General features: G+C 49.6%; 1 protein-coding gene across 1 annotated transcript; it reads right to left on the bottom strand.

The window, feature by feature from the left end:
• Positions 1–612: 612 nt before the first annotated feature.
• Positions 613–14,213, bottom strand: Eif3d (eukaryotic translation initiation factor 3 subunit D). Its single transcript, XM_038343612.2, has 16 exons — positions 14,074–14,213; positions 12,842–13,684; positions 10,565–10,697; positions 10,288–10,333; positions 9,389–9,525; positions 8,816–8,901; positions 8,214–8,286; positions 6,750–6,862; positions 5,935–6,067; positions 5,103–5,250; positions 4,368–4,498; positions 3,784–3,869; positions 3,534–3,663; positions 1,506–1,648; positions 1,105–1,388; positions 613–728 (listed from the first exon to the last, which is right to left on the bottom strand). The coding sequence occupies exons 3-16, from the start codon at positions 10,685–10,687 to the stop codon at positions 715–717; spliced, it is 1,647 nt and encodes a 548-aa protein (XP_038199540.1). The 5' UTR covers positions 10,688–10,697; positions 12,842–13,684; positions 14,074–14,213; the 3' UTR covers positions 613–714.
• Between the last annotated feature and the right edge of the window lie 284 nt (positions 14,214–14,497).

Genomic DNA, 14,497 nt, shown 5'->3' with positions numbered 1-14,497 from the left:
ACCCAACATCCTCTGCTAGATTCTTGAGGTTCAATTATGTTGATGTAACCTGTATTTCCAGGAAGGCGTTCCCAACCCCGAACCTGTTTCTTTATCTAGATAGCTCTGCTTCCACCCACATTCCAGTTCTGAAGGGGCAGGTGAGGCATTTATGGAAAGCTTGGGGGCAATTACAGCACTCACAGAGAAGTCTACACAGCATTTAAACACATGCAGTTCTTACGTGACACATGGCTTTGTGCAGGCTGGCTTGAGACTCTTTCTCCAGCCCAAGCCAACCTTGTAAACCATTAGAATTGCCACCAAGCAGACTTTGAAGCTGTCTTCTTCAAGAAGGGCTGGGCCACCACCCCACCCCACCCTGCTCTTGGAGACAGTAAGCTTCGAAGGCACTAGCTGGGTCATGCTAAGGCTAGAGGGGCTCTCCCTCCATGAAAGGGGCATGCCATGGGGTCCTGAAACAAAATGAGGCCTTCAACTTCCAGTACTGATGCAAACTAACAGCAGTCAGGAAGCTCCAGAAACTGCTGGTCCCCTGCCTGGTCTCCCTCTCCCAGGGGCTGCTGGGAGAAGGAAGAGCTACAGAACAATGGAAGCAGAGGACGAAGGAAAGAAACCAAACACTTATTCTTTATTCTATCTGCCTCAGAGAGCAGGAACCACAGACACGCTGCCCAGCTGGGTGGAACACACATGGGCACCAAGACGACTCATCTAAGTTTCTTCCTCTGAAAGAAAGAACCGTTAAGAGAAGTGAGCCCCACCATGTGATGCAGTGTCTTTCCCGCTGGACCTTTGAGGAACCTGAGTGTTGAAGGCCTCCTTTTTGCTGAGCCCTCCTGACCATTCTAGGGTTGAGCAATGTTCTGTAGCCACCAGTGAGGCTTTGTGGTCATTTAACTGATCCACGGCCTACCTCTCCACAGCTGCCCAGGGCCTTCTCCAGATGTTCTCCTGAATCTCCTTTGGTGACTGGGAGAGCCAACCCACATGAAGTGCCAGGAAACTCTCAATGTGCTGCCAAGGTGAAACTGACCACAGCACTAGCCTGGCTCCCTCTCCAACCCTCAGATCACCCAGGCTTCAAAGGCCTGCTCTGCCCACCTTCTTCTTCCTCCTCTTCCTCTTCCTCATCCTCTTCGTCCTCCTCGGAGCTGAAGGTGCCATCAGGCAAGCTGTAGACTCGGATGACCTGCTTGTTGGGGTCCTTGAGGATGAGGTACTTGCCCTCCTCCAGCTTCATGCAGATGTCAATGACACAGCGTAGGATGCCCCAGGCGTTCTCTACGCTCAGGTTGATCTGGCTGGCAAACTCATTGGGCTTAAACTGCTGGGTGCCCAGGATGACATGGCGTGAGGAGTCTTTTACATGGTACCGGGACACATACCTGTGGGAGAGGAGGATGGGTGCTCACACTGGGGTAGTGTCAGTCCCATGTTAATGCCAGGCCTGCTGCTTTTCCCAGTGAGCAGCCTTTGCCCCAGCACCGGCACAGGAGTCTCACCCGAGCTTCAAGTACTCAGATCCGGCCAGCAGAGCACAGCAGGTCCAGCGGGCCAACTTGTAACTGTTGTTCTTCAGCTCAGTGGCGATGACAGCTCCGCGCTGAGAGTCCAACTTCTGCCGCCAGTCAACACCATTACAATGCTGCAGAAGGAAAGCTGGTTATTGGGTGAGGGGACACCCCCACACCAGGCCCCAGGGCTTCCTATGGAAGACAGGGACCCACTAGGGAGCAAAGAATAAGCCTGAATCAGAGGTAGAGTGATTATCATTTAAGAGAGAAAGACACGCCATCTTTGTGTGTAGCCACTCAACCAGAGGGTGATGACAGACATGGCAAACCACAGTGACAGGGTGCTGTGTGGTGAAAAGGGGCTACACACTGTGTCACGGTGAACATGCAGAGAAGGAAGGGTGGGATCTGAGGGGCAAGTAAGTGGGAGAGCCTCTGGTGGGGCTGAGGGAGGAGCCCAGCACCTGATGCTTAATATGCAAAGATATCCAGATGTGGGGAGTGCGGCAATCCAAGGTCATAGGGCAGGGAGGTTCCCACTAAACTTTCTTGGTCCATTCCAAGATCAGTATCTGACAGATTCTGTGTTTCCCTTGAAACCTGAAAATGTGAGCTGTAGAGAAGGCTCAGCATTTAAGAGCACCGCCTTCTGTAGATGTCCTGAGTTCTATTACCAGCAACCACATGGTGGCTCACAACCATCTCTAATGGGATCTGGCGCCCTCTTCAGGTCTGCAGGTATACATGCAGGCATAGCACTATACATAATAAATATATAAATCTTTAAAAAAAGAACAAAAACTTGGAAACATTGCTATAGCCCCGAGAGAGGTCCATGACACTGAAGAGCCCTGCCACCATCCTGGGGAACAAAGAGCGCCTTAGCAGATTCCCAAATGGAGTAAGATAATGGACTCTAGGGGAAGGAGTATCTGAGCACTGACAAGGAACCTCTCAGCTCTACACTACAAGGACTTGACTTCTGAACACCCAGAGTGAGCTTCAGGCAGACATTCTTCTGGAACACTCAGTTCTAGGGACACAGTCACTGCCACCAATGACACCTGAATAGAGAATGAAACTACAACCTGCGGGATGCCTGTCCACAAACTCCAGCTGTAGGTGAGGTTCTTCCCATGTGTTTGGGAAGTATAAGGTACTCTGGAACAAGAGCCACATGGGGGATTCACCCCAAGGCTCTACTGGGATCAGTTTCACTTGTGAGCAGGGAAGGGATGTTTCAGAACACAACAAACACAAGGAAAGACAGATGCCACAGTAGAAGTCTAGGAGAAGGCCACTGGCCCCAGGAGAGAATGGCTCTCAGAGTCACATTTTGATGGCAGCTCATCATCACAGGCTGGCTCGACACCAGAGTTGTCCTTACCAGTATTCTTTATCCTGTACAGATGCAACAGCCCTGCCCTTCATTCACCAGAGTGCCACACATAACGGCAGGGAGAAAGGACTGACTGTCTTGGTGGACAATGCAGAGGAAAGAGTGTGTGCACTAACGTTTTGTCCGGCTCCAGCTCTTAGAGCAGAGGTTCTCAACCTTCCCAGCGCTGTGATCCTTAAATACAGTTCCTCATGCTGTGATGACCCCAACCACAAAATTACTCACTACTATCATGAATTGTAATATAGATACCTGATATATGACACCCCCCCCAAGGTGTCATGACGCACAGGTTGAGAACCTCCATCTTTTGAGGTAAGCAGGGACAGAGCTGGACAAAGGGATCACAGGGTGGCAGTGACGCTGAATATAGAGAGAGGTCAGAGAGAGTGACTAGGCTTCCCAAGACAAGGTCAAGATCAGATGTATAGAGAGCAGGAGCCGATGGGTGGCCAGGATGAACAGACAAAAGTCAGAAGCAGAAACCTTCTTAGACTGTTCTCTCTGTAGGCAGGGACTTAATGGAGATAATGGCTCTGTGAACACTTAAAGGATTGTCAGCTTACTCCAGCCAACCCCACTCAACACGACAGGGAACAGTTGTGATGGTGCCTCACCCTGGAGTCCCACTCATTGAGCGTCTTGATGTTGATGAAGGACACTTCTCCATTGGCTCCAGTCATGACGCCATCATGTTCACAGCGGACGATAAGGTCGATGTCCTCTCCAAGTTTCCACCTGCGGTAACTACAAGGAAAGCAAGATTCATTCTCTTTTAAGATCTGCTGCTTTGAATGGACCACCCCAGACAGCACAGGACAGGGTCTGTGCTCCAATGTGGCCATACCCCCATCAGAGCTGACATACCGGTAAGCAACGGAGGCGATCTCATTTTTATCCATGTCATCCTCCACAAATGGGTTTGGGTTGGGGAAATTGTATCTTTCTCTCCCCTGCAAAAGTGACAAAGCTTTCAGGAGACGGTGTTGATTTCAAGTCAGCAGACCCAGCACTGCTTTATGTCCTTGAGGGTCCGGGCTCACTTGTATTAAGGACAGCCCAGCACATCCCACTGAGTGCGCTCTCCCACCCCCTGCTTCTTCATCACAGGCAGACGGCTAACAGGACGGTAATGCCCTTCCTACTTCCTCCTTCATCACAGTAAAAGGTGGACAACTGGTTCAATATCACACTCTCAAGGCAAAAAATGGCATTTTAGCCAAAGGCATTTCCACAGCTCATCTGTGAGACAAGCATTATTAATACTGTAACTTTATAGACAGAAAGTATGCATAAACACATAGACTGTTAAGTGGCTTGGGTCCTCTGCTACCAGGAGAGGCCATGCCTGGACAGCCTCACACCACAGTTTACTGAAAAGTAGAGGCTCAGTAGCAGCCTCCTAAACCACCTAATTAGCAAGCTGGTGCCACTGGCTCCTGTGTGCTCACCATTCTCAGGCATTGCTGGGAGAAGTTGTGGTTGATGTAGGTGGCCTCCATGGCCAGGTTGCGGGGTGAGTTGAAGGAATTGCCTTCATCTTGAGGGGGTTCATTGGCTGTCTCACTCACAGTCAGGAGGTCTGTAAAATCCCAAGCATGGATGGTCACCTGTTCACGCAGCTAAGAGTTACTGGCAGCGTGCAAAGCAGCATGGGGAGATGTAGAGACCTAGATCACAGGAGCCCATCTCCAAAGAACTGTGTTCTGCTGATAGGGGTCTCTCCCTCCCCAGTGTATGTGTGGCATGTGCGGTGGGTGGCTCTTGGATAACCTTCCATCTGACCTAACACCACCAGTCACACAGTAGTAAGAAAGCCATTCCTTCTCATTCTTTCTGGGTTCCTCAAGAGATGTTTCTGTTGATTGATATATATATATATATATGGATGTCACAAAATACATGCTTACGTATTTTCTTTATGGCATATAAATGCAGAAGCAAAAAAAAAAAAAAAAAAAAAAAAAAAAAAAAAAAAAGGCCAGCAAAGTTCTATGCAAGTGAACAACCACAGCAGCTGTGTGAGGACTCAGTCGAAGCTCACAGAGCACTGAGCTGAAGTGGTCTCTTCCCTGGACTCCAGGAGCATGGGAAGGATCGACACACGACCCATCCTCAGGACTAAGCAATTATAAAGAACCAATAATACCCATGCCCATGAACTGCTCTCCAGACAGGCTGTTTACCGAAATCAGAGTTGTCCCTCTTGTCAAAGAAGAGTTTAGATCCAACTCTCTGCACAACAATGTCCCAGGAGTACACAGAGCGGGTACAGCTCATCAGTGTGGCCAGGATGGCGTCAGTGGCAAACACATTGCCCTGTGTTTTTGCCAGCTGCAAGGAGGGAGAGAGACAGAGAGTGAAGTGAGGACGCTGAGGTCACCAGGAAGGGAAAAGACTCCCTAGTCACCCAAGAAGGCTGCAGCAAACTGGCTGGCATGGCTGCTCAGGCACTGTGGTGGGCCGTGGTGGGAGCACACACCATGCTCTGCACACCAGCTTCCAGGTGAGAAAGCTAAGGCGCCAGTGTAACAAAGAGTGCCTGGCAGAGCTGGGGTCTGAGCATGCCCCTGCTCAACACATTTAAGTCTACCCAGCAACAAGCCTCCACTCCCATCAAATTTTAAGTCAGCTCCAGAATGACCTTGTTTAAGGGCCGGACTGTGAACACACAGTCAGTTATGTTTGTAGGATCTTCACCAGTTAACCCACCACATTCGGGGTATGGAGTGGGGTGGGGATTGTGCTATCAATATGTGCACCCCTCTGTCAGGTTCCCGAACAACGGTGTGACACCTGCCTATACAGCAGTAGCCAGTGTCTTAGGGGTTTGAGAAGAAGACTACCAGGACAGAGAGCTATGTGACATCATTCACTTTGAAGCAGCCATGAGTTTTGGTATCCACAGGGTGGTCCTGAATCTACGTTCTGTGACTACCGAGGGACACCTGCATATCTCACAGCCTGTTCTTTCTGGGGTCTCAGCAACATTCCTAAAAGTGGGCAGAGGGCGCACACCTTCCGGATGACAGGGTCGTCTGTGGTGGTGACGGTGTGGAAGATGCGCTTGATGCTCCGCAGAGGCTTCTCACTCCGCGTGGTGATGCGGTCAAAGGCTTTGTCATAGTACTCCAGTGCGCCACAGCACTCTCTGAGGGAAGAGGGAAAATTGGATCTTCCCCATTCCTCTTTTATGTTGTGGAATCAGAAATCCTATCTACAGGGCACAGTCGTGCACAGCTGTAATCTCAGCATTAGGGAGGCAGAGGCAGGAGGATGGCAAGTTTGTGTTAAGACTCAATTACTCATGAGTGCCCTGTCTCAGAAAGAAACTTCACCCAGAAGTCTAACATGTATGAAAGAAATGGAAGTACTCTTGGAAAGGAGGCAGATCTTTAATGAATGGCAGCTGCTTCCCGTCCTCCGAGCTCTCACAGGGAAACACACCTCTTCTAGCTACCCTCCTCTGGGAAGGTGCCTGTTAGAAAGGCACCTTGGCGGGTGGACCTCCTGCCTGAAGCTCTGGCTCCCCACCGCCTTAGCTCCATGCCCCTGCACAAAATGGAGTCTCCTGGATATCTGTCATGCTTCTTCTGCCCAAAGAGCTCAAAGACTGACCTGTGCAGATACCAAGAGTGGAGAGAAACTGGGATTTTAGTAAACTTCATGCGTGTTTTTGTGGGTCTTGATTTTTCAAAAACACACCCACTAGTCTTATGTAGTACTGTAAGTGACTTCAGATCTGCTTTGGAGTTGCTAGGGCTTAAGGAGACATCAATTCCAGCTGGCCCACATGCGTGAGTGTGGGAGGCAACAGTGAAGAAGCTACTCACATGTCTTGAGGTTCTGACACTTCCAAGTAGCGCATCTTCATCAGCTGAGGGAAGTCCATCTCCTCTTTCACCTCCCAGTCACTGCGAACTTCAACCGAAGAGTCTCGGGGTTTCTAGAGAGAAAACAGAGGGAAAGACATTCATACCCAACACAAGGAAGCAAGAGAGGTCAACACAGGAAGGGCATTGATTGACTGACTGAGGCGGGGTTTCTCTGGCTGCCCTGGAACTGTAGATCAGGCTGGCCTTGAACTCAGAGAGATCCACCTGCCTCTGCCTCCTGAGAATTCCACTGCCCAGTGGAAGGGCTTCTATTTAATCATTATGATCCTGGCTGAGTTTTTTTTTTTTTTGGTTATTGTTGTTTTGAGAGGCAGGCTTTCTGTGTAGTCTTGGCTGTCCTCGAACTCAGAGATCGGCCTGTCACTGCCTCCTGAGTGCTGGGATTAAAGGCGTGTGTAGTCCTGGCTGGTTTTTGTTTTGTTTTGTTTTTAAAGACGGTATCTGTGACTGTGGAAGCTCACTGAAGGGATCAGGGACTCAACGTGGCCCTCTCAGGGTATCAACTGCATATTTCTGATATAAGCACCAAGTCCAGCAAAGTGTAACTTCCACAATTTTAACATCATTTCTCCCCTTGCAACACTGGGGACTGAACCCAAAATTTGTGAATGCAAGGCCTCCACTGTTGCTCATGTCTCCTATTCTCAGCTCCTACAAAGGTGGTAACATTATTTCATGGTGCCAAAGTGGAACTGTGAGTGGCTGGCAGAAATGTGACAATCCACACAAAGAAATGCCACTTGACAATAAGAAGTAGGTACAGTCAGTTCTCCATATCTGCAGGTTTTATACCCATGGGTTCTATATCCCAGAGTCATGTGTGAATTGAAAACATTCCACGTGCTCACCATACTTAAAGTCCTAACTACTGGGCAGTTCAGGCAGGAGGATCACTTGAGATTAAAAGATTTCAACTGGTACAAATAACTCAGCGGTGAGTTAAAGTCCACAAGGGGATGCACACAAGATACATGCGTTGCTATAACATTTTATGCAAGAGGAAGTCAACACCCACAAATCTTGGTCTCTTTGAAGGTGCCTGGAATCAATCCTTAACAGAAGCGAAGGAAAAATGAAAAGACTGTACTAGTACAGGCTGCAGCAGGGGACAGATGTTAAAAATGCCACACTAAATAAAGGGCACAGATTCTGCTTCCTTTTACATGAAATACACAGATCAGAGAAAAGACAGCAAAGAGCAGTGCTGGCAGGGATTGGGGAGGACGGGACACGTCTAAGGGCACAAAGATTCTTTGTAAGAGTGATGCAGGTCTAAAGCTGCCTGCAGAAACTGAGTACACTAGGGACCTCACAACTGCACTACATGACTCCTGTTTCTAAGGATAAGAAGAAAAAGAAACCCACCCAAGTCCCAACAGAATTCTGGTGTAGACACACTACCTGTGACTTCTGGTCCCACTTCTGCCGCACTCCAAATTGCTTCTGGAATTTTTTCTGCAAGCGAATTCGTTCTCTGAAAAGACAGACAGACAGAATGCCGTGCTTTCAACAGCTTCTTCTGGGTGAATTGCTGTGTCCTTCCTGGTTGCTCCCAGGATAGAAAATGGTGGCTTAGAGATGAAGAGACCGTGTTGGTGCACACTGGGGATGAGAGCAAGGGCACAGTACACCCCCTCCCCTCAGCAACTGTAGGGGCGCATTCAGCCCAGTTACTGGCAATCCTGGCTAGGGTGTGGTGACTGCTGTGCTCAGCCCCAAGAACCCACAGGACACAGTGTACACAGTGCTGCCTGGAACTAGGCACCCAGAACCTACAGAGGCCAGAGTCACTTCAATTCTACCTGTTGTTTGTTTTAGCATAAATGTCTACCTCAGTCACCTCCCACCTGCCTGCCATGACCCAGCCTTGGACAGCAACAGGCTAAGAGGTTTTGGTTTCTTTTCCAATAGTGAAAGACAGCCAATCCCTGCCCTGGCTCTGTGTTTTTTGAATACAGCCCATTTGGGAACACAGCTTTATCCTGGTAGGAAGGGATGCCCACCTCTCTTTCTGCTTGGCACTCTTGGGCAGTGTCTGTAGATTGAACTGTACCATGTTCCGGCGGTCTTTGTCTCTGCGGAGGTTCCGCTGGGGAGCAGGAAGAGACCCATGTTAACCTCTTAGAGTCATAGCTTATTAATATCTCGAGAGCAAGTTTGATGTGTGAAGTCCCATGTTTCACATCTCTATAGCATCTACAGCATTTGCATTAAGGGGAGAGGCACTTGTGTTAGCTTGAACTCATTTCCAGCAATGTGGGTTTACTAGTTTTCCTGCAGTTGCTAAGTTTGCATCTTTATGTAGCACCCAACCAAACCATCTAATTAACAAAGCCTGCATGCTGCAATTAAGCGAGGAAATAGGTTCCCAGCATGGCTGTGTGATGTCTGATCCACTGTGAACAGAAATCTAAATTCCTTCAACATATCCTTGGACAACTCATCCTGATACAATTCGTCACTACATTGACACTTGGGCTTGGCCAGAGGCCTGCAAGCCTTTCCTATCTCATTGGTTGCTGAGCAGCAGAAATTCTCACAGTAAGAGATCCAAGGTGCTCAGGACTGTGGCCTACCTGTGCAAATCGCATCCGGTTCCGTTGGTAGGCAGTCTTCTGTGTGCGTGCTGTGTCCACCAGCTGGAAGCTTGTCTCGTCCTCCTCATGGAAATATGCATACTGACTTCCCCCACCAAACTGAGAGGAGTACTTGTCTGTAGGCAAAGGTGACAGCGTGTGCTTAGTGCTCCCTACAGACTGCTCATGTGCATGACAGTCCTGAGCCTGCTCTCAGAAGTGTGGTTTTGGGACCTGCAGCACTGGTCAGGCGCTTGTGAGGTGTGCAGACTCATGGGCCCTGTCCAGACCTGACAGATGAGAACCTGCATTTAAACACGATCCCAGGTGATTCACACACACATTTAAGTTTTAAGAGCTTGAGTCTAAAGAACTTACCAAGAGAGCCCAAGATCTCAAGCTAACCCAGTTTACCTCTGCCTGGTCATGTAAGAATCTGAGCTGCACCATTTCCATCACCCAGAGCCATGGACACTGCCATCGACCATGATATATTTTCTTTCTGACCTCATCCACCTTAACTTAGTATTCCAGGCTGCCACTCCCAACCATCTAACTGGCCCCATGAAAAGCTCGTTCCTTTAGCCAAACCTCAAAACCAAAGCCCAGAGTCCACTGACTGATGGCTTCAGGAAGTCCCAAGCAATGGAATGCAAATGGCAGCACACTTAACATATTTTTAGAGGAGTCTGGCTGTCACCCCACAATAATTAACAATTTACCTTCTGGGACTATTCCCAAAACCATGGTCAGTGCACAGACTCCAGAATACACCCCAATAACTACCATCACCATCAGCATTTCTTTGCCTTTCTAAAAAGCTTTTGTGTGCAGCTTACTGAACAAAGCAACAATCTTCCCAAGGCCTAGATGTGGGTAGCCCACTGAGGAACACTTACTTGTATACCTCTTATCCTGGTATGTGGCCCCTGTCCAGTCGGCAACCTGTGCAATAAAGAAAAGGAAGAGAACAGGTCAGGTGAGCAGGCTTCTGCTGAGCCACAAACCCCAGATAGTAAGGGAGACTGAGGGAAAAAGGCATCAGCACCACCTCAGACTCACTCTGGAGTCAAGGCCTTCCTTAGCTGGTGTCCCCGAAGGAAGCACAGCCACAAAGAGAGTAAAAAGGAAATGGGGAGCTCTGGAACAGCTGCCCCAGCTGAAGGGACCCAATACCTTCCCCAGCCGATCTCCTTTGCTGAACGGCTGATAGGGCATATCCCGAAACTGCTCAGGGACGGCACAGGGACCCCAGCCTGAGGGGTTGTCCTGGATCACAGGAGTCATGAACTTCGCCATCTTCTAAAACCTTAAAAAACAAGCACTGTGAGCAGCTTTACGAAGAAAGGCCACCAAGTCCCAAACATCTTACCTCCCATTGGAGCTGTGTTATAGAGGTACACATGAAGCAGAGCCCTGGGCTCTGGAGCAGCAGGGACAGGGTTTTCTTGTAAACTGACCTAAGAACACTTAAAACTCTGAACATTCCTGACACCAGCAACATTTTATGTCTCATTAATTTCTGGACATGCTCTTTTTTGGCAAATATCATTGAAATGACGCTGTGCCTTATACTTGACGGGATGTCGCATCTTTTTTTTCTCAGTGTAACTTAAGATAAAGGTGTCTCAGATTCATGACATATGACAAAAGTTCCCTCAATCACACCTTCACTGAAGCACCCAACTTCTCTAAGCCCAGGCTCTAAAGTAAAGGACAGTCTGTATCATAGGACCATTGTCATTGTATTAGTGACCATGCCACACAGTTACTAGTCAGACACTCAAATACACTGACCAGCAGAGAAGGTAAAGGTGAAGCCAAAGAGGAAGGGGAAGGAGAGAGCTGACTCCTCCCAAATGTGCTCCTCTGACCTCCAGCTGAATGTCAAGGCATGCATGCACCCGCACTCCTCTCTCCCTTTCCCTCCCCCCCCACACACAGAGCAACAAAATTTAAAAAAAAAAAAAAATCAAAGGACTAAAACCACCGAATCCCGAGTCACCGAGCAGACCCCAGAATCTGACTTTCCTTTCTGTTTCTTCCCATTTTCCACCAGCACAAACCCTGTACCGTGTGTGCAGACGGTCAAGAGCACTTCTAGGTGATGGAGATCACCATAAACTTCAGAGCAAAACCAGCAGGGTAAGGGCCTGCAGGATGGCTGCAAAAGTGGCCAAGGGTCAAATGCAAACACAAACACCAGGGCACCGTTCTCGCTTCTTACAGCACGCCAGCTCAGTGTCCATTTTCCGGGTAAAGATAGAAAGGTACAGTGAAATAAACGCTGTAATGCTGGATGATTAAAAATTGGAACCCAGGCGGTGTAGCTTTGGAATCTCAGTCTGTAGAATGCTACAGGTCATTTTAGAAAAGTAAAATTCAGGGGTTTGCTGGACACCCAAAACCCAACCCAAACCAAAAAAACATACATGGATCACCCACAAGGACTGTCTGACAAAGCAAGGCAGTGGTGGTGCACGCCTTTAATCCTAGCACTTGGGAGACAGAGGCAGGTGGATCTCTGTGAGTTCCAGGCCAGCCTGGTCTACAGAGTGAGTTCCAGGCCAGCCAGGGCTACACAGAGAAATCCTGTCTCGGGGGAAGAAAGGAAAAAACCATCTGCTTCAGGGAAGCTCAAGATAGTTAGGTGACAGCAACAAGGAATAAAGTTGGGGGTGTCATCCCCATATGTAAACTTATGCTAAGCTGTAGGAAAAGGACATGGGGCGGCTTTCTAACCGTTCACATGAAATAATCTCTCATACCGCCACTTGGAGAAACAAAGATGGCTCTTACTGAAGTAGTCCACCTGCCCGTCATCTCCAAACAGTTTTTAGGGTTGTCTGCCTCAGCCTGGCCCTCTTTAGGCTATGCTGTCGTCAGGTGACAGCCTGACAGTCGGATGCTCAAAGCCATACCCACAATATTGTCTCAAAAGCAACTGGAAATTTTAGTTGTCACAAGTTCAAGACAGTTCAAGGCTTGACATGCATCGTCTCCCTGGATGTCTGTCTCCTGGGCAGGGGCTTGGAGTCCTCTGGCTTCTGCACATGTGAACCACAAAGTGATTGGAACGGGAAAACTAGAACGAGGCGACAGTTGTATTGGCCACAACTCGGTGCGGATCTTGAGCTAACTCCAGGTTCCGTTTCAGACCGGGTTGTGAGCCTACTCCTCTCAGTCGTCCATGTCGGAGCAGAAAAAGAAATCGTTTAACTCTCCACGGCTCTGGACTGAAACCGGCTGAGGGAGCCATACACCTTGTCCGCTGTCCTGAACGAACGGGGTCGTGCCCGGGACCACCCCAGACCGGTTCCCGCCCCGCCCAGCGGACGGACATCGACGGCAGGAGAGGACGTAAAGGCAGGCTCTTCCGGGAGGCCCCCAGAGCCAGGCCTAGGCCAGGCTAGCCCGCGAGGTCCACGGGGCTCTACGAAGCAAGGCGCTCACCTGCAATGGGCTCCGCGGGCCCGGATGGCGACAGATGGCACGGGAAGAGACGCCAAGATCCTAGGGACTCCGAGGGACCAAGACAGGAGGCAAGTGGCGCGCGCAGGGGCCGGCGCCGTAAAGCGCGACCAGCGCAGTCGTAAACGCCTCCACCACTTCCTTCTTAGCGGCAAAAACGTCGAGCCGTAAAGCGAAGACACAACCGGAAGTGTGTCACGGTTCTTCGCTTAATTTCCTTGTTATCCTCTGAGGTGCCAGACACGGAGTGCGGGTGATTACATCAGCGGCAGCTGGGGACGCCCAGAACGACTCAGAACTGAAACGTGGCCGCGCGCGGTACGAGAGGAAGCTGGGGCAGGGAGCCGGAGTCAGCCCCGTGGTGTCCCACAATGCTTCGCGGTCGCCTCGCCCTTTTGCCTCCCACAATACCTCGCGGCTCCCGCCGGCTCTGGTTTGGTTGTTGGTCGGGTTGGACTTGATCTGGAGGGCGGTCCCGCGCGTTACCCGTGCTGGTTTCCTGTGCCACCAACGCCGGGTGAGAGGCGGCAAGTGACCGGCGTGGTCCGGGCTTCTAGGTCTCTAGGTGGCCGCCAGGGCTCAGACCTCCGTTCCACAGATCTCAAGCCTCATTATTCAACGGAGATTTCTGGTCGCTAATTAAAAGTAAAACTAAAGCAGATTTAGGTTTTCCCGCTTCCGTAAATGGGTATTTGATCCTGGACTATCCAAGCTGCAGTCAGGAGTCTGCGTTTTAATTGATAATTACGATTCAGAGGGCGCGATTCAGTGCGACCTCTTGGCTTCTGCCCGGTGCAGCAGTAGAGTGTTAGGCAATTACGAAACCTGGAAAGAGACACAAAGGATGAGCTTTTAGTTAAAGCCGCCCGTCTGCCTAGCTGTTTAGGTTTCCTTGCTAGCTTCCCAGCAGATCTCCTTTATTAGAGAACACATCTGTTCTTAGACAGGTTCATCCATGTTTAGCTGTACAGTCTTCGCATCTTTGGGCCTGATTTCCTTTTATGTAAACTGGAAATGGTAGCTAATAAGACAAAATAAATGATTGTCTGAAGTCCGTTCCGCTTTCTAGTCATACCGTGGACGCTACTTGGATGAACTTGATCAGGTGATTTGTCCTCTTAAATGTGCTGAAAATGAGCATGTTGGGGAGGGGATCCATTTTTTTTTTAAATTATCAATGAGTTTGTCTTTCAGTTTTCCCAATTTTTACTCACCGGGATTTGGTGAATCCTGCTGGGTCCTTTCGTTTTCCTATCGTTCATGACTAGCCTGTCTATTCTAATTTCAGCCACATCTTGTGCTAACTCCCCTCATTGTACTATCTCCCCTCATAGCTTGATCTGTTCATTCCCCGCCCGCCAGTGGGTTGCTCCTCAACATGGTCAAAGGTTTTCCCACACAGCTAGCACCTTCCTGGGGAAGCGTACCATAAAGTAGATTCCTGTGGCCTGACATTCTGGCTGCCTTCTCACTTGGTTGTCTGCTATTCTATACCCACTCTGCTCTGGCCACCATGGCCTGCTCTCATTTCCGTCTCAGCAGCTTCTACACTTGCTGTTCTTTCTGCCCTGAAGGGTCACTGTCACTGCCTTGGGCCCGTCATGTGTTTGTCTTTAAGAGGTGGTTCCTGGCCAGGAG

This window comes from Arvicola amphibius, chromosome 9, assembly GCF_903992535.2.
Source record: "Arvicola amphibius chromosome 9, mArvAmp1.2, whole genome shotgun sequence".
Lineage (NCBI taxonomy): Eukaryota > Metazoa > Chordata > Mammalia > Rodentia > Cricetidae > Arvicola > Arvicola amphibius.
The sequence above is the reverse complement of the archived record's forward strand: the minus strand, read 5'-3'. Positions and strand labels throughout refer to the sequence as shown.

What these genes read in the sequence shown, in the direction of transcription:
- Eif3d (XM_038343612.2), bottom strand. Translation starts at nt 10,687, where the DNA reads ATGGCGAAGTTCATGACTCCTGTGATCCAGGACAACCCCTCAGGCTGG. An exon ending in AGTGGGACCAGAAGTCACAG is followed by an intron (nt 6,863 to 8,213) that starts GTAGTGTGTCTA and finishes TTTTCTCTCTAG; the next exon opens with AAACCCCGAGACTCTTCGGT. An exon ending in TCTGAGTACTTGAAGCTCGG is followed by an intron (nt 1,389 to 1,505) that starts GTGAGACTCCTG and finishes CCTCTCCCACAG; the next exon opens with GTATGTGTCCCGGTACCATG.